The 26405-nt window shown below is 44.3% G+C and overlaps 1 protein-coding gene across 2 annotated transcripts in view; it reads right to left on the bottom strand.

Annotated features, from left to right (window-relative positions):
- Nucleotides 1–26405, bottom strand: part of LOC110525494 (zinc finger protein aebp2) — a 63351-nt gene that overhangs the window by 32356 nt on the left and 4590 nt on the right. Inside the window, exons 2-5 of one of the 2 annotated variants that reach the window (XM_021605644.3) lie at nucleotides 13295–13517; nucleotides 12878–12985; nucleotides 12479–12671; nucleotides 6820–6962 (exon numbers count right to left, since the gene is read on the bottom strand). In XM_021605644.3, coding sequence (XP_021461319.1) covers nucleotides 6820–6962; nucleotides 12479–12671; nucleotides 12878–12985; nucleotides 13295–13517 — 667 coding nt within the window. The remainder of the gene's footprint in view (nucleotides 1–6819; nucleotides 6963–12478; nucleotides 12672–12877; nucleotides 12986–13294; nucleotides 13518–26405) is intronic. The other variant, XM_021605663.3, reaches the window with a different exon arrangement.

Genomic DNA, 26405 nt, shown 5'->3' with positions numbered 1-26405 from the left:
GTGAACATCCCCCTACCGGCAATGTATTCGATGCTTAAGTACTCTGAAGTGTTACATTTCTAACTCAAAACAGCAGTAAAGTATTTCTTCATCAACATCTTTATGCTTTTGTTAATAAAATAATGATAAAAATACTCTTTCAAAATGCTGATGTTTATTTAGCTATGGATTCATAATGAATCACTATGAGAATAAATATCACTGAATTACAGAAATATTGGAACAAAGTTTTTTTCCCTTTTTTTTCTTAGGGGTGGATCAGCTTCATATTGCGGAAAGAATGCTGCTTCCGTCAATGTAATTGTCTGCATATAATATTGGAACAAAACTAATTGTTGCTTACTGGAAAATATTATTTCAAACACAAGGTCACGTTGTATAGCGCCATTATGGCTATTAGCAGGGCTATATTTTGGCCTTTATGGGCGGCGCACAATTGGCCCAGCGTTTCTCTCCCTCTAAAAACAGAAATAAATGTTTTGGCCTTTACAAATTTTATTTGGACCTTTATTCAGATTACAATCGCTCTCTATTGTTTTTTTGAAAACAAAATAATATATAACAATATTTTGGAGGTTATCAGGTTGATGACACAAAGCTAAGTGACTCACTCATTCATGGCTTTGGATCAAAATAAATAAGTACCAACAATCTTTCTGATAGTTTTAATAAATAAATGTTTTGTTTACCCTGACCTGGACACCATGAACATTATTATAATAGCCATTTGAAGAATCCAAGATGGCGTAGCAGTCAGACGTCTTTGTCCTGTATATATCGTTTTACATCTTTTTTTTTGTTTTTTTTGTTGCTAAACCTCAACATCTAAATACTCCCCTGCAACCCGCCTCACCCAATGTAGCGTGGATCTTCTTTTTTTTATAAAGTATTTATATTTACTTCAGATCTGGAATCCCTCAACTGAAGCTAGCCAGCTAACTACCAGCTATCAGTCAGCAAACCATTGCCAGCGGTCATCAGCTAACCTTCAGCTCGGAAAGCTCTCGCCAGTTCGAACAACGTGACTCTAACCAGAGCATAACGGACCTATTATTTTTATCCCCGGATTCCTACCGCAAACTGAACATTTTCATCTGGATCTTCACAACTATCTAACGGCAATCCCGGTTGACTACTCCTGGCTAGCGTTTCCATCCCAGAGCAAGCACCAATTAGCTTGAAGCTAGCCCAGCCAGGGCTCCTGTGCTACCACCGAAGCATACTCCTGGGCTACAATATCCGAACCCCTTCTACAGCCGGTACGGGGCATGGAACCCCGCAGATCCCCTACCACTGGAATAGCGACATAATCTGCCCGAGGACTCCAACAGGCCCCTCAAGCGCGACGCCCGCTGAAGGCCCATTATGCTAACCAGCTAGGCCTGCTAGCTACCTAGAGCTACTTGGAACCCTACTAATTCCCCGACTGGTCTATCGACGTCACCGCACAAAGAGGCAAAAACAGAACTACCCCCATCGCGACGTCCCCCAAAGGTTAACTTTCTAGTCCCTGCTATCTGCTTGCTTGCTAACCCGGGCTGCTAACTGCTAGCTCGCCGGGCCTGGTCTGCTAACTGCTAGCCCCTGCTAATTGCTTGCTTGCTAACCCGGTCTGCTAACTGCTTGCTTGCTAACCCGGCCTGCTAACTGCTAGCTTACCCCGGTCTACTAACTGCTGCCTTGCCGGCCCCGGCCTGCTAACTGCTAGCTTGCCTGCCCGGTCTGTAACTGCTAGCCCTTGCTAACTGCTTGCTTGCTAACCCGGCCTACTAACAGTTAGCATGTTAGCATCGGCCTGCTAAGAGTCTGAATCGCCGTGTCCCCAGCCAGCCCAACCACTCATATGTTCACTTGTTTACGCATGCCTCTCTCTAATATCAATATGCCTCATCCATTACTGTCCTGGTTAGTGATTACTGTCTTATTTCACTGTAGAGCCTCTTGCCCTGCTCAATATGCCTTAACCAACCATGTTGTTCCACCTCCAACATGTGCGATGACATCACCTGGTTTAAACGTCTCTAGAGACTATATCTCTCTCATCATTACTCAATGCCTAGGTTTACCTCCAATGTACTCACATCCTACCTTACCTTTGTCTGTACACTATGCCTTGAATCTATGCTATCGTGCCCAGAAACCTGCTCCTTTTACTCTCTGTTCCGAACGTGCTAGACGGCCAGTTTGTGTAGCCTTTAGCCGTACCCTTATCCTACTTCTCCTCTGTTCCTCTGGTGATGTGGAGGTTAATCCAGGTCCTGCAGTGCCTACTCCCACCCCCCAAGTGCTCTCATATGTTGACTTCTGTAAACGTAAAAGCCTTGGTTTCATGCATGTTAACATTAGAAGCCTACTCCCTAAGTTTGTTTTACTCACTGCTTTAGCACACTCTGCCAACCCAGATGTCTTAGCCGTGTCTGAATCCTGGTTTAGGAAAACCACCAAAAACCCTGAAATCTCCATTGCTAACTAGAACTTTTTCCGCAAAGATAGAACTGTCAAAGGGGGTGGTGTTGCAATCTACTGCAAAGATAGATAGTAACTCTGCAGGCTAAGTCTGTACCCAAACAATTTGAGCTTCTACTTCTAAAAATTCACCTTTCCAGAAACAAGTCTCTCACTGTTGCCGCTTGCTATAGACCTCCCTCTGCCCCCAGCGGTGCCCTCGATACCATATGTGAATTGATTGCCCCCCATCTATCTTCTGAGTTCGTGCTACTAGGTGACCTAAACTGGGACATGCTTAACACCCCACCCATCCTACAATCTAAGCTTGATGCCCTCAATCTCACACAAATTATCAATGAACCTACCAGGTACAACCCCAAATCAGTAAACACGGGCACCCTCATAGATGTGATCCTAACTAACTCGCCCTCCAAATACACCTCTGCTGTTTTCAATCAAGATCTCAGCGATCACTGCCTCATTGCCTGCGACCACCCCTCATCACTGTCACACTCCCTGAAACACTTCTGGGAGCAGGCCTTTCTAATCGACCTGGCCGGGGTATCCTGGAATGACATTGACCTCATCCCGTCAGTAGATGATGCCTGGCTATTCTTTAAAAAGTGCCTTCCTCACCATCTTAAATAAGCATGCACCTCTCAAAAAATGTAGAACCAGGAATAGATCTAGTCCTTGGTTCACTCCAGACCTGTCTGCCCTTGACCTGCATTAGCATCGAATAGCCCCCGTGATATGCAACTTTTCAGGCAATTATACACAGGCAGTTAGAAAAGCTAAGGAAAGCTTTTTCAAACAGAAATTTGCATCCTGTAGTACTAACTCAAACAAGTTCTGGGACACTAAAGTCCATGGAGAATAAGAGCACCTCCTCCCAGCTGCCCACTGCTCTGAGGCTAGGAAACACTGTCACCACCGATAAATCCACTATAATTGAGAATTTCAATAAGCATTTTTCTACGGCTGGCCATGCTTTCCACATGGCTACGGCTACCCCTACCCGGGTCAACTGCCCGGCACCCTCCACAGCACCCCGCCAAAAGCCCACCATTTCTCCTTTACCCAAATCCAGATACCTGATGTTCTGAAAGAGCTGCAAAATCTGGACCCCTACAAATCAGCCGGGCTAGACAATCTGGACGCCCTCTTTCTAAAATTATCTGCCGAAATTGTTGCAACCCCTATTACTAGCCTATTCAACCTCTCTTTCGTATCGTCTGAGATTCCCAAAGATTGGAAAGCTGCTGCGGTCATCCCCCTCTTCAAAGGGGGTGACACTCTAGACCCAAACTGCTACAGACCTATATATATCCTGCCCTGCCTTTCTAAGGTTTTTGAAAGCCAAGTTAACAAACAAATTACTGACCATTTTGAATCCCACCATACCTTCTCCGCTATGCAATCTGGTTTCAGAGCTGGTCATGGGTGCACCTCAGCCATGCTCAAGGTTCTAAACATCATAACCGCCATCAATAAGAGACATTACTGTGCAGCCGTATTCATCGACCTGGCCAAGGCTTTCGACTCTGTCAATCACAACATTCTTATTGGCAGACTCGACAGCCTTGGTTTCTCAAACAATTGCCTCGCCTGGTTTACCAACTACTTCTCTGATAGAGTTCAGTGTGTCAAATCGGAGGGCCTGTTGTCCGGACCTCTGACAGTCTCTATGGGTGCCACAGGGTTAAATTTTCGGGCCGACTCTCTTTTCAGTATACATCAATGATGTTGTTCTTGCTGCTGGTGATTCTCTGATCCACCTCTACGCAGACGACACCATTCTGTATACCTCTGGCCCCTCCTTGGACACTGTGTTAACTAACCTCCAGACGAGCTTCAATGCCATTCAACTCTCCTTCCGTGGCCTTCAACTGCTCTTAAACACAAGTAAAACTAAATGCATGCTATTCAATCGATCACTGCCCGCACCTGCTCGCCCGTCCAGCATCACTACTCTGGACGGCTCTGAATACGTGGACAACTACAAATACCTGGGTGTCTGGTTAGACTGTAAACTCTCCTTCCAGACTCACATTAAGCACCAAAATTAAATCTAGAATTGGCTTCCTATATCGCAACATACTTGTTCTCGCTTCATACTTGTCGCCAAACCCACTGGCTACAGGTTATCTACAAGTATCTGCTAGGTAAAGCCCCGCCTTATCTCAGCTCACTGGTCACCATAGCAGCACCCACTCATAGCACGCGCTTCAGCAGGTATATCTCACTGGTCACCCCCAAAGCCAATTCTTCCTTTGGTCGTCTTTCCTTCCAGTTCTCTGCTGCCCATGACTGGAACGAATAGCAAAAATCTCTGAAGCTGGAGACTCATATCTCCCTCAGTAGCTTTAAGCACCAGCTGTCAGAGCAGCTTACAGATCACTGCACCTGTACATAGCCCACCTGTAAACAGCCCATCTATCTACCTACCTCATCCCCATACTGGTATTTATTTTTTTATTTTGCTCCTTTGCACCCCAGTATCTCTACCTGCACATTCATCTTCTGCCGATCTACCATTCCAGTGTTTAATTGCTATATTGTAACTACTTTGCCACCATAGCCTATTTATTTCCTTAACTTACCTCATTTGCACTCACTGTATATCGACTTTTTATTTTATTTTCTTCTACTGTATTATTGACTGTATGTTCTGTTTATTTTTCCTGTGTTAACTCTGTGTTGTTGTATGTGTCGAATTGCTACGCTTTATCTTGGCCAGGTCGCAGTTGCAAATGAGAACTTGTTCTCAACTAGCCTACCTGGTTAAATAAAGGTGAAATAAAACAATTTAAATAAAATTTGCCTTCAAATAATATACATTAGTGCAACACATTCAGCAGAAAATAGCTTAATTTTCATCAGATGACAACAGAAGTGCTATGATATTTATTTTGAAAATGCAGAATTCTGCGTAAATGTGACCCCTGGGTACGAGTACTCCTACTATTTTCTATTTGTAAAATTAGTAAGCATTTCACAGTAAAGTCTACACCTGCACATTTGAGTACTGTAATGAGAGCATTACAAGAATTTCGCTACACCCGCAATAACATCTGCTAAACTTGTGTATGTGACAAATACAATTTGATTTGAGTGTGAGTGTGTGCAGGCAAACTCACTGATGCATGGGTGCCCTGTGATACTGCCCAGTGACAAGTGCCATTCCTCTGCAAACTAGGAATCAGTCAGCTACTGGTGAGCGATAAAATAGCACAGTTGAATGTGATACCCTTTACTTTCCTCTGCTTTTAAGGAAGAGACCAACCAACCTACAACCATTTTAATGAAGGGGACAAACTGCCCTGTGGTGATGCTCTACGATATTACAGACAGTCATTCACAAAACTCAGTCCACCATTCATATTCACACTGACAATCACTATTCAATATGCATCTATTAATACATGGCTGAAAAGTCAACCAATCGCCACACAAGAGGAGAAAGCCTTAGTCAGCAAAACAGAAACAGCCTTATCTGGTAATTTAAAAAAATAAGGAAATCAAAGAAGTGCCTAGGTGAGGTCGGTCCACTCCTTAACTGCATCCCAAATGGCACCCTTTACCCTATATAGTACACTATTTTTAACATAGCCCTATGGGCCCTGGTCAAAAGTAGTGCACTATGTAGGGAATAGGGTGCCATTTGGAATGTAACCCTTGTCCCCCGGAGGCAGTAAAGTGCTAATGCAGTTATAACTCATTCATAATATATCACTTACCAACAAGCATCAAATAACAAAACAGACCCATTGTCTCTCTGTGTACCCAGCTAGGAATTCAAAAAGTATTGAATCAATCCTAGGGGCATTCACAAGGTTCACTGCAAGTGCATTGAGAACATCTTCCGTGAGAACAGAGACAATTTTGTAAAATGTTGGTCTCTGAAATCCTCTAGGGCTAAAGTGAAAAAGACTGATCCAAAAACAGCACAGACGGAATTAAGAACACTTTCAGGATGAGAGAATCTCTAACTCTGAATCCCAAATCAACCATTACACCCTAACGCCCAGACACTTGTGTAGATTTCCGAGGATTGGATATGTCTAAGTAATATGGTGGTAGCTCCATCTTGCCCTTGATAGTGCACGTGGAATTGTTGCCAATTTACAGATTCCTATCCAATCCTCTCAGATCTACACCAGTGCCTAGGGGGTAAGGACTAGGAGGTTCATTTGGGGTTATGTACCATGCCTTGTGGCCAGGCCTTGTGCCTTGTGGCCAGGCCTGGTGTATCAGGATGCCAAGGGTTAATAGACTAAACGTGCTGTTGAAGACCACATTGTGTCCATTGCCGGTGTTCTCTGTGTGTGTGTGTGTGTGTGTGTGTGTGTATGCCCTTTACGGACTAACCGTGCTGTGGAACACCACACTGTGTCCATTGCCTGTGCTCTCCATGTGTGTGGCCAGGTTAAGGCAGATAGCCCGGTGTCTGATGGCGTCCATGGTTTGGGCATCGAAGAAGTCATGGGGCCTCGCTGGTGGGAGAGGAGACACTGGGATGAGAGCAGAGAGAGTCTGGGATGAGAGGTGAGGAGACACCATGTAGACAAGTGAGACAGCAGTGAGACCAGGCCAGCACCAACACTACCGTCTCCTCACGAAGATGATTACTATGAAACAGTGTGAAATAGGACAACTTGCTGAATGGTTCCTTGCTGCTTTTTTACTGTATTACTACTATGAGCTGAACATTTTATTCTAGAGAGCAGGGATATCGTTGAGAGAGAATGTGTTGGCTGACAGGCTGAAAATTAAATCAAGGGCATTTTCATGTCAAAAGATATTTAGAAAAGTGTTGTTTGTCCTACTCTCACATTTCTCTCTCTCCTGACAAAGAGCCAGACACCATCCAAACTTCCTCCCAAGTGCTGTCCCGAGTGAGAAGTAATATTTTGACCCATCTTGACTTTATACGGCCCTTTATCAATCTTTCTTAGAAGTCTAGACGAGCTCAAAAAGCCTGTTTGCCCGAGAATGGCCCATTCAAGCTGAAGGAGGTGCCTGAAGTAACAATCCATTCCAACCCCTGTCTGTCTGGAAACCTACCTGTCTGTCTGTCTGTCTGGAAACCTACCTGTCTGTCTGTCTGTCTGTCTGGAAACCTACCTGTCTGTCTGTCTGTCTGTCTGGAAACCTACCTGTCTGTCTGTCTGGAAACCTACCTGTCTGTCTGTCTGGAAACCTACCTGTCTGTCTGTCTGGAAACCTACCTGTCTGTCTGTCTGGAAACCTACCTACCTGTCTGTCTGGAAACCTACCTACCTGTCTGTCTGTCTGTCTGTCTGTCTGGAAACCTACCTGTCTGTCTGTCTGTCTGTCTGTCTGGAAACCTACCTGTCTGTCTGTCTGTCTGTCTGTCTGGAAACCTACCTGTCTGTCTGTCTGTCTGGAAACCTACCTGTCTGTCTGTCTGTCTGGAAACCTACCTGTCTGTCTGTCTGGAAACCTACCTGTCTGTCTGTCTGTCTGTCTGTCTGGAAACCTACCTGTCTGTCTGTCTGTCTGTCTGTCTGTCTGTCTGGAAACCTACCTGTCTGTCTGTCTGTCTGGAAACCTACCTGTCTGTCTGTCTGTCTGGAAACCTGTCTGTCTGTCTGTCTGGAAACCTGTCTGTCTGTCTGTCTGGAAACCTGTCTGTCTGGAAACCTGTCTGTCTGGAAACCTGTCTGTCTGGAAACCTGTCTGTCTGGAAACCTGTCTGTCTGTCTGTCTGTCTGGAACCTGTCTGTCTGGAAACCTGTCTGTCTGGAAACCTGTCTGTCTGCCTGTACAGTGCCTTCAGAAAGTATTCACACCCCTTGACTTACTCCACATTTAATTTAGTTGTTTCAGCCTGAATTCAAAATGGATTAAAAATAATGATAAATCTCACCCATCTACATACAATACCCTATAATGACAACATGACAAATAATGTTTTTAGAAAGATTTGCAAATTTAGACAGAAATATTTAATTTACATAATTATTCCCACCCCTGAATCAATATTTTTGTAGAAGCACCATTGGCGGCGATTACAGATTTGAGTCGTCTTTGGTATGTATGTCTGTTTCAGATTTTCTTTAATTTTTCCTTGCAGATTTTCTCAAACTCTGATAAGTTTGATGGGGAGTGATGGAGAACAGCAATCTTCAAGTATTTCACAGATTCCCAATGGGACTTAAGTCTGGGCATTGGCTGGGCCACTCAAGGACTTTCAAATTATTTTTCTGAAGCCATTCCAGCATTGCTTTGGCTGTATGCTTGGGGTCATTGTCCTGTTGGAACGTAAATCTTCACCCCAGTCTAAGGTTGATTGCACTGTGAAGCAGGTCCCATCCAGGATTTACCTGTATTTGGCTCCATTCATTGTTCCCTCTATCCTTACCAGTCTCCCAGTCCCTGCCACTGAAAAGCATCTCCACAGCATGATGCTGCCACCCCCATGCTTCACGGTAGAGATGGTGTTAAACGGGTGATGAGCTTTGCCTGGTTTTCTCTAGACGTAGCGCATAGCACTCAGGTCAAATACTTACATTTTTGCCTCATCAGACCACAGAATATTTTGCCATTTTGAGTCTTTCACGTGCCTATTGCAAATATGCATTTTTCTTAGGTGTGGCTTCTCTCTGGCCACAGTCCCATAAAGCCCAGATTGGTGAAGTGCTGTCGAGACTGATTTCCTTCTGGCAGGTTCTCCCATCTTAGTCAAGGAACTCTATAGTTCTGTCAGAGTGGTCATTGGGACATTGGGTTCTTGGTCACCTCCCTGACCAAGGTCCTTCTTGCCCGGTTGCTCAGTTCTGTCAGACGGCAACCTCTACACAGAGTCTGGGTAGTTTCATATTTGTTCCATATCCCGATGGAGACCACTGTGCTTTTGGAAACTTTCAACACTCTAGAAATTGTTTTTAGACCCTTCCCCAGATACAGTGGGGCAAAAAAGTATTTAGTCAGCCACCAATTGTGCAAGTTCTCCCACTTAAAAATATGAGAGAGGCCTGTAATTTTCATCATAGGTACACTTCAACTATGACAGACAAACTGAGAAAAAAAATCCAGAAAATCACATTGTAGGATTTTTAATGAATTTATTTGCAAATTATGGTGGAAAATAGGTATTTGGTCACTTACAAACAAGCAAGATTTCTGGCTCTCACAGACCTGTAACTTCTTCTTTAAGAGGCTCCTCTGTCCTCCACTCATTGCCTGTATTAATGGCACCTGTTTGAACTTGTTATCAGTATAAAAGACACCTGTCCACAACCTCAAACAGTCACACTCCAAACTGCACTATGGCCAAGACCAAAGAGCTGTCAAAGGACACCAGAAACAAAATTGTAGACCTGCACCAGGCTGTGAAGACTGAATCTGCAATAGCTAAGCAGCTTGGTTTGAAGAAATCAACTGTGGGAGCAATTATTAGGAAATGGAAGACATACAAGACCACTGATAATCTCCCTCGATCTGGAGCTCCACGCAAGATCCATGGGGTCACCCCGTGGGGTCAAAATGATCACAAGAACGGTGAGCAAAAATCCCAGAACCACACGGGGTGACCTAGTGAATGACCTGCAGAGAGCTGGGACCAAAGTAACAAAGCCTACCATCACTAACACATTACGCCGCCAGGGACTCAAATCCTGCAGTGCCAGACGTGTCCCCCTGTTTAAGCCAGTACATGTCCAGGCCCGTCTGAAGTTTGCTAGAGAGAGAGCATTTGGATGATCCAGAAGAAGATTGGGAAAATGTCATATGGTCAGATGAAACCAAAATATAACTTTTTGGTAAAAACTCAACTCGTCATGTTTGGAGGACAAAGAATGCTGAGTTGCATCCAAAGAACACCATACCTACTGTGAAGCATGGGGGTGGAAACATCATGCTTTGGGGCTGTTTTCCTGCAAAGGGACCAGGACGACTGATCCATGTAAAGGAAAGAATGAATGGGGCCATGTATCGTGAGATTTTGAGTGAAAACCTCCTTCCATCAGCAAGGGCATTGAAGATGAAACGTGGCTGGGTCTTTCAGCATGACAATGATCCCAAACACACCGCCCGGGCAACGAGGGAGTGGCTTCGTAAGAAGCATTTCAAGGTCCTGGAGTGGCCTAGCCAGTCTCCAGATCTCAACCCCATAGAAAATCTTTGGAGGGAGTTGAAAGTCCGTGTTGCCCAGCAACAGCCCCAAAACATCACTGCTCTAGAGGAGATCTGCGCAGAGGAATGGGCCAAAATACCAGCAACAGTGTGTGAAAACCTTGTGAAGACTTACAGAAAACGTTTGACCTCTGTCATTGTCAACAAAGGGTATATAACAAAGTATTGAGATAAACTTTTGTTATTGACCAAATACTTATTTTCCACCATAATTTGCAAATAAATTCATTAAATATCCTACAATGTGATTTTCTGGATTTTTTTTTCATTTTGTCTGTCATAGTTGAAGTGTACCTATGATGAAAATTACAGGCCTCTCTCATCTTTTTAAGTGGGAGAACTTGCACAATTGGTGGCTGACTAAATACTTTTTTGCCCCACTGTATATGACTCATCACAATTATATATCAGGTCTAAGAACAGTTCCTTGGACTGTATGGTATAGTTTCTGTCAACTGTGGGACTGTCACACCCTGATCGGTTTCACCTGTCTTTGTGATTGTCCCCACCCCCCTCCAGGTGTAGCCCATCTTCCCCATTATCCCCTGTGTATTTATACCTGTGTTCTGTATTTGTCTGTTGCTAGTTCGTCTTGTTTGTTCAAATCAACCAGCGTTTTGTGCCTCTCTTTCCAGTCTCTCTTTTCTCGCCCTCCTGGTTTTGACCCTTGCCTGTCCTGAATCTGAGCTCACCAGCCTGACCACTCTGCCTAACCCTGACCCTGCTTGCTGTCTGGTACTCTTGCCCCACCTCTGGTTTACTTACCACTGCCTGCCTTGACCTGTCAATCGCCTGCCCCTGTTGAAACATGCGACGTGGTCTGCATCTGGGTCTTACATTCATATCTAATAGGGACCTTATATAGACAGGTGTGTTTCTTTATAAATCATGTCTAAACAATTAATTGGCCACAGGTGGACTCTAATCAAGTTGGAGTGACATTTCAAGGATGACAAAGGAAGTTGGATGCACCTTTGCTCAATTTGGAGGGTCGGAGCAAAGGGGTGTGAATACAAATTTCTGTATTTAATTTTCAATACATTTGCAAAAAATTCTAAAAACATGTTTTCACTTTGTCATTAAGGAGTATTGTGTGTAGATGGGTGAGAAAAACATACATTTCTTTGGCTAACCTGTACCCACACAAATTGACTCTGTACCGGTACCCCATGTTTATAGCCTCATTACTAACCTGTACCCCCACACATTGACCCGGTAGCGGTATTCCATGTATATAGCCACATTAGTAACCTGTAGCTCCACACATTGACTCTGTACCGGTACCTCATGTATATAGCCTCATTACTAACCTGCACCCCCACACATCGACTCGGTACCGGTACTCCATGTATATAGCCTCGTTATTGTTATTTTATTATTTATTATTTTTCTTAAAACCTGCTTTGTTGGTTAAGGGCATGTCAGTAAACATTTCACAGTAAGTTCTAGACCTGTTGTATTCAGCGCATTTGACAAATAAAATTTGATTTGATTTAATCCATTTTGAATTCAGGCTGTAACAACAACATGCGGAATAAATTAAGGGGTATGAATGCCTTCTGAAGGCACTTTATGTGTGTATGTGCAGTCCAATTCTAACCTCTCTTCCCAGAGGACTAAAAGCAGGCTAAAACATCTCTTTTAGAGTGACACACACACAGAAACCACTTGCACACAAAGCAACTACTCACACACACTAATAAATAAATAAGTCCACTGCTATTCCTTAATAAAGTTTACCATGTATTCTCCTTCAATAAAATAGATCAAATATAAAGTAGGCTATAACTAGTTATAGAAAATGTACATGAAGGCATATTGTAGTAAAACATTTTCCAGAACACAAACACACACTGTAGTGGGTACATACGTAGGGAGCGCCTGCGTTTGTTCATCAGGATTCGTTTCTTTCTCTTATTAAGCCCAGCCTTAGAGGGTGACTCCTCCTTTAGTCTGCCCTGACTGGACAGCTTAGAGGAGCTCTGCTGGCTGAAGTGGGTGGGAACATGGCGCGCTAGCCCCCCCTGGGACGCGAAACTGGCATTGCAGCCCCCGACCACACACTATAGTGGGAGAGAGAGGAAGAGAGAAAGAGAGCGAGAGCAAGGGTCAGTGACAAGCAGGTCACCATTCAGTAAACAACCTGACCACCATCTGGTAACAATGCTACAATTTCTGCAGGGATCGCATGCATATACAAAAAAAAAAATATGCACTCACTGTACTCTGGATAAAAGTGTCTGCCTAGTGGAATATATTATTAAATTACCTTGAAAGGTTTGTCTCCGCTGTGTGTCAGCATGTGTCTCTGGAGCCAGCTCTGACTGGTGGAAGGGGTGTTGTACACCTTACAGCCCTTCCACAGACACACAAACACCTGGAGGAAGAGTGTGAGAAAGTGAGAAAGAGAGAGCGAGATGGCATGATCAAGAGAGTTGAGAGAGAGGAGACAGAGCAGAGAGACAGAGATAGAAAAGAGAGGGAGAAAGAGTTGGATATGGTGGCGAGATAAAGATCAGACAAGCAAAAACTATTTTAGAAGAAGTCGCTTCTCCAGACAGCCGTTTGCGGGCTAACAAGTGGGTCTAAAGAGGAATACAGAGAGGGAGAGTGATCCCACAGAGACACACAAACCTTAAATACTTGTAGCCTACAGAACAGCCTGTATTACCCTGGTTCTACCCACCCCTCCTCTTTGTCCATCGACATGCATGCCCCTGATGTGTTCAGCCAGGTCAGGGCTGCAGGTGAAGCAGAGGCCACACTGGTCCCAACAACAGGTATAGCCAACCGCCTGGCCCTTGGTAGTTGAGTGGCACTGGGCGGCACTGCCCTGTCCATTCATCATGGCTGGGGTGGAACGCCCGCTGGATACCGTGCTCTCCATGTCCATTAGGGTACTGCTGACACTGAGCGAGAGCAAGAGAATGAGAAAAATAGTGATTGAGAGGTTGAAAAGATGTTACAATTAATCACTGTAGCAAACTGACCAGAGCAAAACAGTCCAGCAGTTCTGGTAGTCTCCATCTATTATCTCTGTCTTTAGACTGTGATCCACTACTAAGAATTAAGAGTGCAAAAGAAGTAGACATCTGTATTCTATACATGACAGTAAAGAACAGGTGTGTAAAGATTGACAGTAGGGTGGAGCATTGTTTCTAATGGAACTGATTGCCTGTGTGTGTGTGTGGGTGTGTACTCAAAGCGGTACATGCACCTGCTGCAGCGGCTGATTTGACACACATGCCATTTCTGGGGGTCTTAGACATGCATTATGGTCAGGGCATAACATGAACACCCGCCACCCACCAAATGCGGCTACATTTAGGTATTGTCTGTTAAGAACCTTTATTTCACAAACTGGGCTGGTGGTCAATTTTTAGGGCTCTACAGTGCGAGCATTACAATCATAAAAATAAAATAGAGTAAAAAGTAAAGTATGAGTTATGATCAAGTATGAGCACATGTGCAATATGTGATTTACAGCAGAAAAATATAAAAGTACTGCATATCTGCTGTTTTGTTTCATACCTGCTAATCACACAAAGAAATATGAATCATGCCTGGCTGGGGAGCAGTGCGCACTGAGTTAAGTGCTGATGCTGATAGATACATTTTTAGAGGTGCAATGCACAGGCCTAAAAGTTAGTCTAAATGACTTGAAATTCTTCAAAGTGAGACTTTGTCTTCATGTTTCTTGGTTATTTACAATGTTTTGTTCACAAGCTCGGTAGTTTCTCAATGTTAGTTTGAGTCTGATGCTTCAACTGATAACAAATTACAGCTACTACTCGTTAGAGCCAAAATCTCACTCACTCACACACACACAATAGGACTGCCCCGTAACCACGGTAATCTCCCGCCCTTAAAGGGGAAGCTGAACATTTGTGACTCGTTTCAGGACGCAAGGCATATGTCGCCTGCCACTACTCCACAGGAGAGCCATTTGAATGTAAAAAAATAAAATTGTTGGCAAAAGCGTGTTTTTTTTTACTTTCATGTGCCTTAATAACAAACTTGTATGCTATCTGTAAATACAAATATTTTTTAATTTATTACGAACCTGGTTGGTTTAGCCACAGAAAAAGTCAGCATCCTTCCGCTAGCCATGATTGGCTGAGAAAATGAGTGGGCTGGACATGCCGAGAGATGAGTTCGGACTGGTCTGCCATGGAGCATGCTTCTGTCTATTTGAACTGATCAGTATGTGTAGGGTAATCTTTTCTAACACGGCATGTTTTGAAATATATTGTAACGTAGACTCTGGGAGTCGAGAAGCAGGTGCAGGTGGTAAGTTTAATATAACAAAGAACATGGAATAATACAACATAGGAGTAGCATCTTGACATGAAACAATACTGCCTGGGGAAAGAACCTAAGGGAGTGCCAGATAAAGGGGAGGCAATTAGTAATGTAATGGAATCCAGGTTGTGCCTCATGATGAAGCGCAGGTGCGCATAATGATTGATGCCAGGTGAGCGTAATGATGGTTTCCAGGACAGGTGGTTAGTAAACCTGCGACGTCGAACACCGGAGGGGAGGAGCAGGAGTAGATGTGACAGATATCGCATAGTAGATCTGCATAAGTGCTGCTCTCCACTTTCAGGAGGACCCCGTTTTGAAATCAGTGGAGTTAGAGTATGATAGCTAAGGAGATGGATTACATCTTCAAACTAAGGGCAACCGTGACAGAGAGGTAGAAGCGTCCATCCATGTATACGGGGGTATAATAGTGTAGCTAGCTACATTTTCAGATATTACACATTTCTAATTGTGTCAGAAATTTGTTTTCATTTCAAGTTAAAGCATACTGTTAGCTAGCTAGTTAATGTTAGCTGGCTGACTCAATAGTTAACGTTATGTGTATGATCTGTGTAGTAATATTATTTGTATCTCAGAGCCATTTGCTTTGCTAGTTATAGCCTAATGTTAGCTAGCAAACATTGAACCTGGTTGGTTAGCTACCTGCAGATTCATGGTGGGTAATAACGTCATGAGTTGGGTTTATGGTTCATTGTTTAGCTAGCTAGCGACATATCTTAACAAAAGACTCCACTATGCAAGTAACTATTTCAATAAAATGTTCATGTCACTGCAACAACTGTTGATAGACGTAGCTGGTACATTTGCTCTGGCTATCTACTCCGATTTCAGAGCACTCACGTCTGAGTGACACATTTACGAACGCTCAACACCCGTTGAATATGGCCGGTGTCAGTAAACGTTGGGAAAAATGTTACTGTATAAATGTTCAATAATACATTTTTTGCCAGCAGCACAGTTGCAGTTACCAACGCTCTGGATAACATAAAAACAGACTAACCAGATCTGCTAGGGCGACTAAAATGTTCTGAGTGAGCTGTTCTCTCATTTGCATCTGGAAGTAGCTAGCAAACTAGCCAACGTCAGCCAGTTAGCTTGGGTGCTTGACTGCTGTTGTTAGGTCAGCTAGCTAACGTATGATCTGTGAAGTAATATTACTAATATCTCAGATCCATTTGTTTTGCTAGTTAGCTAGCTAGCTAACATTGAACCTGGTTGGTTATCTACCTGCATATTCATGCAGGGTAGTAACGTCATGAGTTGGGATTATGGTTAATTGTTTAGCTAGCTAGCTACATGTCTTATTAACAAAAAACTCAACTATGCAAGTAACCATTTCAATAGAATATTAATGGATGTCACTGCGACAACTGCTGATAGACGTAGCTGGTATATTCGAGAGAGGATTAACTGACAAATTTACGAACGGTCAACACCCGTTGAATATGGCCGGTGTCAGTAAACGTTAGCAAAAAAAAGCGTAATAAAATTGTTTCCAGAAGCACAGTTGCAGTCACCAACTCTCTGGATAACATAAAAACAGCCTAACCAGCTCTGCTAGGGCAAGTAAATTGGTTAGTTTTTTTTTGTCTCATCTGATATTTTGGTTAAAAGATTCAGGTCACAAAAAATGTAATGAAATCAAATCAAATCAAATTTTATTTGTCACATACACATGGTTAGCAGATGATAATGCGATTGTAGCGAAATGCTTGTGCTTCTAGTTCCGACAATGCAGTAATAATCAACAAGTAATCTAGCTAACAATTCCAAAACTACTACCTTATAGACACAAGTGTAAGGGGATAAAGAATATGTACATAAAGATATATGAATGAGTGATGGTACAGAGCGGCATAGGCAAGATACAGTAGATGGTATTGAGTGCAGTATAAACATATGAGATGAGTATGTAAACAAAGTAGCATAGGTAAAGTGGCTAGTGATACATGTATTACATAAAGATGCAGTAGATTATATAAAGCACAGTATATACATTTACATATGAGATGAATAATGTAGGGTATGTAAACATTATATTAGGTAGCATTGTTTAAAGTGGCTAGTGATATATTTTACATCATTTCCCATCAATTCCCATTATTAAAGTGGCTGGAGTTGAGCAGCAGCCACTCAATGTTAGTGAGCAAGACATCCTGGTCCGTGACGGGCCGGTTTTCTTTTTGTAATCCATGATTGACTGTAGACCCTGCCACATACCTCGTGTCTGAGCCGTTGAATTGAGATTCTACTTTGTCTCTATACTGACGCTTAGCTTGTTTGATTGCCTTGCGGAGGGAATAGTTACACTGTTTGTATTCGGTCATGTTTCCGGTCACCTTGCCCTGATTAAAAGCAGTGGTTCTGGCTTTCAGTTTCACGCGAATGCTGCCATCAATCCACGGTTTCTGGTTTGGGAATGTTTTAATCTTTGCTATGGGAACGACATCTTCAACACACGTTCTAATGAACTCGCTCACCGAATCAGCGTATTCGTCAATGTTGTTGTCTGACGCAATACGAAACATATCCCAGTCCACGTGATGGAAGCAGTCTTGGAGTGTGGAGTCAGATTGGTCGGACCAGCGTTGAACAGACCTCAGCGCGGGAGCTTCTTGTTTTAGTTTCTGTCTGTAGGCAGGGATCAACAAAATTGAGTCGTGGTCAGCTTTTCCGAAAGGAGGGCGGTGCAGGGCCTTATATGCGTCGCGGAAGTTAGAATAGCAGTGATCCAAGGTTTTTCCAGCCCTGGTTGCGCAATCGATATGCTGATAAAATTTAGGGAGTCTTGTTTTCAGATTAGCCTTGTTAAAATCCCCAGCTACAATGAATGCAGCATCTGGATAAATGGATTCCAGTTTGCACAGAGTTCAGAGCCATCGATGTGTCTGCTTGGGGGGGAATATATACGGCTGTGATTATAATCGAAGAGAATTCCCTTGGTAGATAATGCGGTCGACATTTGATTGTGAGGAATTCTAATTCAGGTGAACAGAAGGACTTGAGTACCTGTATGTTGTTATGATCACACCACGTCACGTTAACCATGAAGCATACGCCCCCGCCCCTCTTCTTACCAGAAAGATGTTTGTTTCTGTCTGCGCGATGCATCTCTCCAGTGAGCCATGTTTCCGTGAAGCAAAGAACGTTACAGTCTCTGATGTCCCTCTGGAATGCTACCCTTGCTCGGATTTCATCAACCTTGTTGTCAAGAGACTGGACATTGGCGAGAAGAATGCTAGGGAGTGGTGCACGATGTGCCCGTCTCCGGAGTCTGACCAGAAGACCGCTCCGTTTCCCCCTTTTACGAAGTCGTTTTTTTGGGTCGCCGGCTGGGATCCATTCCGTTGTCCTGGGTGAAAGGCAGAACACAGGATCCGCTTCGCGAAAGTCATATTCTTGGTCGTACTGATGGTGAGTTGACGCTGCTCTTATGTTCAGTAGTTCTTCTCGACTGTATGTAATGAAACCCAAGATGACCTGGGGTACCAATGTAAGAAATAACACGTAAAAAAACAAAAAACTGCATAGTTTCCTAGGAACGCGAAGCGAGGCGGCCATCTCTGTCGGCGTCAGAAGTACTCTGTAGGCCCACTATTAGCCTACTTGAACAATATAGCCTACCACATTACTTCTTCCTAATATATTTCTTGTTTCAGAAACATTACAAAGCATGGTCATCGCAGTGGTGTAGTGGTGCCTGGAGAAGTGAGTATACCCTAATTTTGCCAATTAGAGTACACCCAGGGAAGAAAAGGCACCCTGTGTGAAACATTCTATGAGCAACAGTGACACACAAGCTGAATGATAAATCCCATATTGGTTTTTCACAGTCAGGCCAACTCAAGCTGTACTGTGCAAGTAGGTTAATAGTGGGCCTACTATTGAAACAGAAATGAGACAGTCATAAATTCACAGGTTTGAAATATATTTTTACCCCAGGGTTTTTGCTCTCAATGTCATGCTTTCTTAATAGAACAACAAAAACATTTGATTTCTAAGTCCATAACAATGCTTAAACCACACCAGGAGACCTCTTGAGGTCTATGAATAATCATGTTTAGGTTTTTGTGTGCAGTTACCCTTTAATTCAAGTGCACAGGCACCTAGCACTGTTTGGTTATCATGTTTCTGTAGAGATTGCAAAACAAATGGCCACTGGATTGATGCAGACAATTATGATATTAATCTGCCAGGTAGGCAAAGGCTACTTTGTAGCTAGGTAACATTTAAATAAGAAGGTTTTTGGGAAAGCCTTTCCATCTACTAGAAGACAGCTAGGTCTATCATTAGCATACCTATATTTTTCCTGTTCCTTAAATCGTTTGAAACCAATACATTTTACTTCATATTATGAGTCATGTCTTACCTTGCTTCAAAGTAGCCTATAGCCAAAATCACCACCATAGAAACAATTATTTTAAAAGACTTCCTCATATTTATTTTTATTTAACCATTATTTAAGACTTCCTCATATGCATTATCCCCGTCTATTGATTTTTCTCTCCAACTTTCTTTCATTGTCTAGCAGCCAAAGGCATTATCCCAGTCATATTAGCACCCCATGATAGTTGTTGCATTTTTTAGATCTCCCCTCTTTCAACATTGCTAATGGATATTTCCGAACATATCAAGACGTTTCGATGACAGCTTTTTTCCATCTACGTAACATTGCAAAAATCAGAAACTTTCTGTCCAAAATTGATGCAGAAAAATGTATCCATGGTTTTGTTACTTCTAGGTTAGACTACTGCAATGCTCTACTTTCCGGCTACTGTTTAAAGCACTAAATGAACTTCAGTTAGTGCTAAATATGTCTGCTAGAATCCTGACTAGAACCCCAAAATTTGATCATATTACTCCAGTGCTTGCCTCCCTACACTGGCTTCCTGTTAAGGCAAGGGCTGATTTCAAGGTTTTACTGCTAACCTATAAAGCATTTACATGGGCTTGTTCCTCCCTATCTTTCTGATTTGGTCCTGCCGTACATACCTACACGTACGCTACGGTCACAAGACGCAGGCCTCCTAATTGTCCCTAAAATTTCTAAGCAAACAGCTTTCTCCTATAGAGCTCCATTTTTATGGAATGGTCTGCCTACCCATGTGAGAGACGCAGACTCGGGTCTCAACCTTTAAGTCTTTACTGAAGACTCATCTCTTCAGTGGGTCCTATGATTGAGTGTAGTCTGGCCCAGGAGTGTGAAGGTGAACGGAAAGGCTCTGGAGCAACGAACCGCCCTTGCTGTCTCTGCCTGGCCGGTTCCCCTCTCTCCACTGGGATTCTCTACCTCTAACCATTTTAGAGGGGCTGAGTCACTGGCTTACTGGTGCTCTTTCATGCCATCCCTATGAGGGGTGCGTCACATGAGTGGGTTGAGTCACTGACGTGGTCTATCTGTCTGGGTTGGTGCCCCCCCCTTGGGTTGTGCAGTGGCGGAGATCTTTGTGGGCTATACTCGGCCTCGTCTCAGGATGGTAAGTTGGTGGTTGAAGATATCCCTCTAGTGGTGTGGGTGCTGTGCTTTGGCAAAGTGGGTGGGGTTATATCCTGCCTATTTGGCCCTGTCCGGGGGTATCACCGGATGGGGCCACAGTGTCTCCAGACCCCTCCCATCTCAGCCTCCAGTATTTATGCTGCAGTAGTTTGTGTCGGGGGCTAGGGTCAATCTGCTATAGCTGGAGTATTTCTCCTGTCTTATCCGGTGTCCTGTGTGAATGTAAGTATGCTCTCTCTAATTATCTCTTTCTTTCTATCTCTCGGAGGACCTGAGCCCTAGGACAATGCCTCAGGACTAACTGGCATGACGACTCCTTGCTGTCCCCAGTCCACCTGGCCGTGCTGTTGTTCCAGTTGCAACTGTTCTGCCTGCGGCTATGGAACTCTGACCTGTTCACTGGACGTGCTACCTGTCCCACAACTGCTGTTTTTAACTCTCTAGAGACAGCAGGAGCGGTAGAGATACTCTCAATGATATGCTATGAAAAGCCAACTGACCTTTACTCCTGAGGTGCTAACCTGTTGCAACTTCTGTGATAATTATTATTTGACCATGCTGGTCATTTATGAACATTTGAACATCTTGGCCATGTTCTGTTATAATTCCTCTCTAGGTTTCTTCCTAGGTTTTGGACTATCTAGGGAGTTTTTCCTAGCCACCGTGCTTCTACACCTGCATTGCTTGCCATTTGGGGTTTTAGGCTGGGTTTCTGTACAGCACTTTGAGATATTAGCTGATATAAGAAGGGCTATATTTTTGCGGGTCCTGTCTGGTCCAGCGACGGTGGGTTTGTGCCCATAGGTGACGTTGTTGCTGGTGATGTCTGGTGAGGACCTGCCTTACAACAGACCTACAAGCCCTCAGTCCAGCCTCTCTCAGCCTATTGCGGACAGTCTGAGCACTGATGGAGGGATTGTGCATTCCTGGTGTAACTCGGGCAGTTGCTGTTGCCATCCTGTACCTGTCCCATAGGTGTGATGTTCGGATGTACCGATCCTGTGCAGGTGTTGTTACACGTGGTCTGCCACTGCGAGGATGATCAGCTCTCCAGCCTGTCTCCCTGTAACGCTGTCTTAGGCGTCTCACAGTACAGATATTGCAATTTATTGCCCTGGCCACATCTGCAGTCCTCATGCCTCCTTGCAGCATGCCCAAGGCACGTTCACGCAGATGAGCAGGGATGCTGGGCATCTTTCTTTTGGTATTTTTCAGTCAGTAGAAAGGACTCTTTAGTGTCCTAAATGTTCATAACTGTGACCTTAATTGCCTACCGTCTGTAAGCTGTTCGTGTCTTAACGACCATTCCACAGGTGCATGTTCATTAATTGTTTATGGTTCATTGAACAAGCATGGGAAACAGTGTTTAACCTTTTGCATGTAGGGGGCAGTACCCATTTGAGACTGCCTATTTCTCAGCCTCAGAAACTAGAATATGCATATAATTGTCAGATTAGGATAGAAAACACTCTAAAGTTTCCAAAACTATAAAAAATATTGTCTGTGAGTATAACAGAACTGATATTGCAGGCGAAAGCCTGAGGAAAATCCAATCAGGAAGTGCCTCTTATTTTGAAACCTCTCTGTTTCTATGCATGCCTATCCTCCATTTAAAGGGATATCAACCAGATTCCTTTTTCTATGGCTTCCCTACGGTGTCAACAGTCTTTTGACATAGTTTCAGGCTTTTATTTTGAAAAGTGAGCGTGAAGGATCACATTGCGTAAGTGGATAGGTGGGGGCTCTCAGAGTGAGTTTTGCACAACTGAGTAAAGCAGCCATTATTTCTACCGCAGTTATTGAAAAAGCTACACACTCGGTTGATATATTATCAAATATACACTGCTCAAAAAAATAAAGGGAACACTTAAACAACACAATGTAACTCCAAGTCAATCACACTTCTGTGAAATGAAACTGTCCACTTAGGAAGCAACACTGATTGACAATACATTTCACATGCTGTTGTGCAAATGGAATAGACAACAGGTGGAAATTATAGGTAATTAGCAAGACACCCCCAATAAAGGAGTGGTTCTGCAGGGACTGACCACAGACCACTTCTCAGTTCCTATGCTTCCTGGCGGATGTTTTGGTCACTTTTGAATGCTGGCGGTGCTTTCACTCTAGTGGTAGCATGAGACGGAGTCTACAACCCACACAAGTGGCTCAGGTAGCGCAGATGATCCAGGATGGCACATCAATGCGAGCTGTGGCAAGAAGGTTTGCTGTGTCTGTCAGTGTAGTGTCCAGAGCATGGAGGCGCTACCAGGAGACAGGCCAGTACATCAGGAGACGTGGAGGAGGCTGTAGGAGGGCAACAACCCAGCAGCAGGACCGCTACCTCCGCCTTTGTGCAAGGAGGAGCAGGAGGAGCACTGCTAGAGCCCTGCAAAATGACCTCCAGCAGGCCACAAATGTGCATGTGTCTGCTCAAACGGTCAGAAACAGACTCCATGAGGGTGGTATGAGGGCCTGACGTCCACAGGTGGGGGTTGTGCTTACAGCCCAACACCGTGCAGGACGTTTGGCATTTGCTAGAGAACACCAAGATTGGCAAATTCGCCACTAGCGCCCTGTGCTCTTCACAGATGAAAGCAGGTTCACACTGAGCACATGTGACAGACGTGACAGTCTGGAGACGCCGTGGAGAACGTTCTGCTGCCTGCAACATCCTCCAGCATGACCGGTTTGGCGGTGGGTCAGTCATGGTGTGGGGTGGCATTTCTTTGGGGGGCCGCACAGCCCTCCATGTGCTCGCCAAAGGTACTGCCACTAGGTCCCGAGATGAGATCCTCAGACCCCTTGTGAGACCATATGCTGGTGCGGTTGGCCCTGGGTTCCTCCTAATGCAAGACAATGCTAGACCTCATGTGGCTGGAGTGTGTCAGCAGTTCCTGCAAGAGGAAGGCATTGATGCTATGGACTGGCCCGCCCGTTCCCCAGACCTGAATCCAATTGAGCACATCTGGGACATCATGTCTCGCTCCATCCACCAACAGACTGTCCAGGAGTTGGCGGATGCTTTAGTCCAGGTCTGGGAGGAGATCCCTCAGGAGACCATCCGCCACCTCATCAGGAGCATGCCCAGGCGTTGTAGGGTGGTCATACAGGCACGTGGAGGCCACACACACTACTGAGCCTCATTTTGACTTGTTTTAAGAACATTACATCAAAGTTGGATCAGCCTGTAGTGTGGTTTTCCACTTTAATTTTGAGTGTGACTCCAAATCCAGACCTCCATGGGATGATACATTTGATTTCCATTGATCATTTTTGTGTGATTTTGTTGTCAGCACATTCAACTATGTAAAGAAAAAAGTATTTAATAAGAATATTTCATTCATTCAGATCTAGGATGTGTGTAATTTAGGGGAAATCGAATTCTAAGCATCACAGTCAGAAGAGGCTCTGCAAAGGTTTGTTTCAATTCATTTGCTAAGGCATCACGCTAGTGTTCCAGCTCAGCCAAAATTCTTTGGCCATTTTTCAGCCTTGGGTGAATTTTGACTTGTTCTATTGTCCAGCCTGAAGCATGACTACTTTAACTTGGTGGAGAAGCAGTATGGGGTGCAGCCTAAAGCTCTGATGTGCAGGGCTAATGATTTGAAGGAGATCAGGGATTGTGTCAAGCAGCAGACTGGCAGCAATGGGGATCGCATCCTGACGAAGCCCCTGGGAAGGAGTGCTGTCTTGGTTGCTCTGGGTGTTGTCTACTAGAGGGCTGGGGTTCAAGTCCTTAAGCTTCGATCACACCGACAGCGTCATTGCATTTTGGTACAACAGAATTACATTAATTTCCAATGAAATGCTGCTTTTGCCTTGTGACATTGTGTTGCAGTGCATTCGGTGGGGTGCCTACGTTGGATTTACTGAACGAATGCGTCAAACTATGTGTAGACGGCTTAACAGAAATGGTAGCAGAAGGTGAATGTTTAACTTTTGTTGCATACATATCCAGATTATGCTGCATACTATTTTGAGCAATGATGCTGTTGATGTCTTCAAAGCGTTATTTCATCTCCTGAAGTTGTTTTCACCTTTAGGCTCTTATTTACGTGTGTGTGTGTGTGTGTGTGTGTGTGTATGTATAGCCGGATGGATAACTCGATTCAGTCAAAGTAGAAAGATTGAAGGACTCCCAGCTAGATGGAGATGCGCTCACCCACATCTGGTAAGTGAAGTTTTGGGGCTTTAAAAAAAAGAATTGCTCCCCCTTGTGTGAACTACCGCTAATACCGTATTTCCCGGCAAGATGACACAGGCACTGTATGATGAAGATCACCATTCAGGCAGAAAACCTCAGCAGCCTTAAATCACAAGACACACACCAAGCAGCACTTAAGAGGATCCTAAGAAAAAAGTTACTTCCGGCGCCGACAGAGATGGCCGCCTCGCTTCGCGTTCCTAGGAAACTATGCAGTTTTTTGTTTTTTTTACGTGTAGCATTCCAGAGGGACATCAGGGACTGTAACGGTCTTTGCTTCACGGAAACATGGCTCACTCGAGAGACGCTATCGGAGTCGGTGCAGCCAGCTGGTTTCTCCACGCATCGCGCCAAAAGAAAGAAACATTTTTCTGGTAAGAAGAGGGGCAGGGGCGTATGCTTTATGGTTAACGAGACGAATGTTGTTGTGACCACACCACAGGAACTGAAGTCCTTCTGTTCACCTGATTTAGAATTCCTCACAATCAAATGTCGACCGCATTATCTACCAAGGGAATTCTCTTCGATTATAATCACAGCCGTATATATCCCCCCCCCCCCCCCCCCCAAGCAGACACATCGATGGCTCTGAACAAACTTTATTTGACTCTTTGCAAACTGGAATCCATATATCCTGAGGCTGCATTCATTGTAGCTGGGGATTTTAACAAGGCTAATCTGAAAACAAGACTCCCTAAATTGTAACAGCATATCGATTGCACAACCAGGGCTGGTAAAACCTTGGATCATTGCTATTCTAACTTCCGCAATGCATATAAGGCCCTCCCCCGCACTCCTTCGGAAAAGCTGACCACGACTCCATTTTGTTACTCCCTGCCTACAGACAGAAGCTAAAACAAGAAGCTCCCACGCTGAGGTCTGTTCAACGCTGGTCCGACCAATCTGATTCCACGCTCCAAGACTGCTTCCATCACGTGGACTGGGATATGTTTCGTATTGCGTCAGACAACAACATTGACGAATACGCTGATTCGGTGAGCGAGTTCATTAGAACGTGCGTTGAAGATGTCGTTCCCATAGCAACGATTAAAACATTCCCAAACCAGAAACCATGGATTGATGGCAGCATTCGCGTGAAACTGAAAGCGCGAACCACTGCTTTTAATCAGGGCAAGGTGACCGGAAAGATGACCGAATACAAACAGTGTAGCTATTCCCTCCGCAAGGCAATCAAACAAGCTAAGCGTCAGTATAGAGACAAAGTAGAATCGCAATTCAACGGCTCAGACACAAGAGGTATGTGGCAGGGTCTACAGTCAATCACGGATTACAAAAAGAAAACCAGCCCAGTCACGGGCCAGGATGCCTTGCTCCCAGGCAGACTAAATCACTTTTTTGCCCGCTTTGAGGACAATACAGTGCCACTGACACGGCCCGCAACCAAAACATGCAGACTCTCCTTCACTGCAGCCGAGGTGAGTAAAACATTTAAACGTGTTAACCCTCGCAAGGCTGGAGGCCCAGACGGCATCCCCAGCCGCGCCCTCAGAGCATGCGCAGACCAGCTGGCTGGTGTGTTTACGGACATATTCAATCGATCCCTATCCCAGTCTGCTGTTCCCACATGCTTCAAGAGGGCCACCATTGTTCCTGTTCCCAAGAAAGCTAAGGTAACTGAGCTAAACGACTACCTTAGCACTCACTTCCGTCATCATGAAGTGCTTTGAGAGACTAGTCAAGGACCATATCACCTCCACCCTACCTGACACCCTAGACCCAGTCCAATTTGCTTACCGCCCAAATAGGTCC

This window comes from Oncorhynchus mykiss, chromosome 1 (assembly GCF_057628025.1).
Source record: "Oncorhynchus mykiss isolate SJ-2025 chromosome 1, ASM5762802v1, whole genome shotgun sequence".
Classification (NCBI taxonomy): Eukaryota; Metazoa; Chordata; class Actinopteri; order Salmoniformes; family Salmonidae; genus Oncorhynchus; species Oncorhynchus mykiss.
The sequence above is the reverse complement of the archived record's forward strand: the minus strand, read 5'-3'. Positions and strand labels throughout refer to the sequence as shown.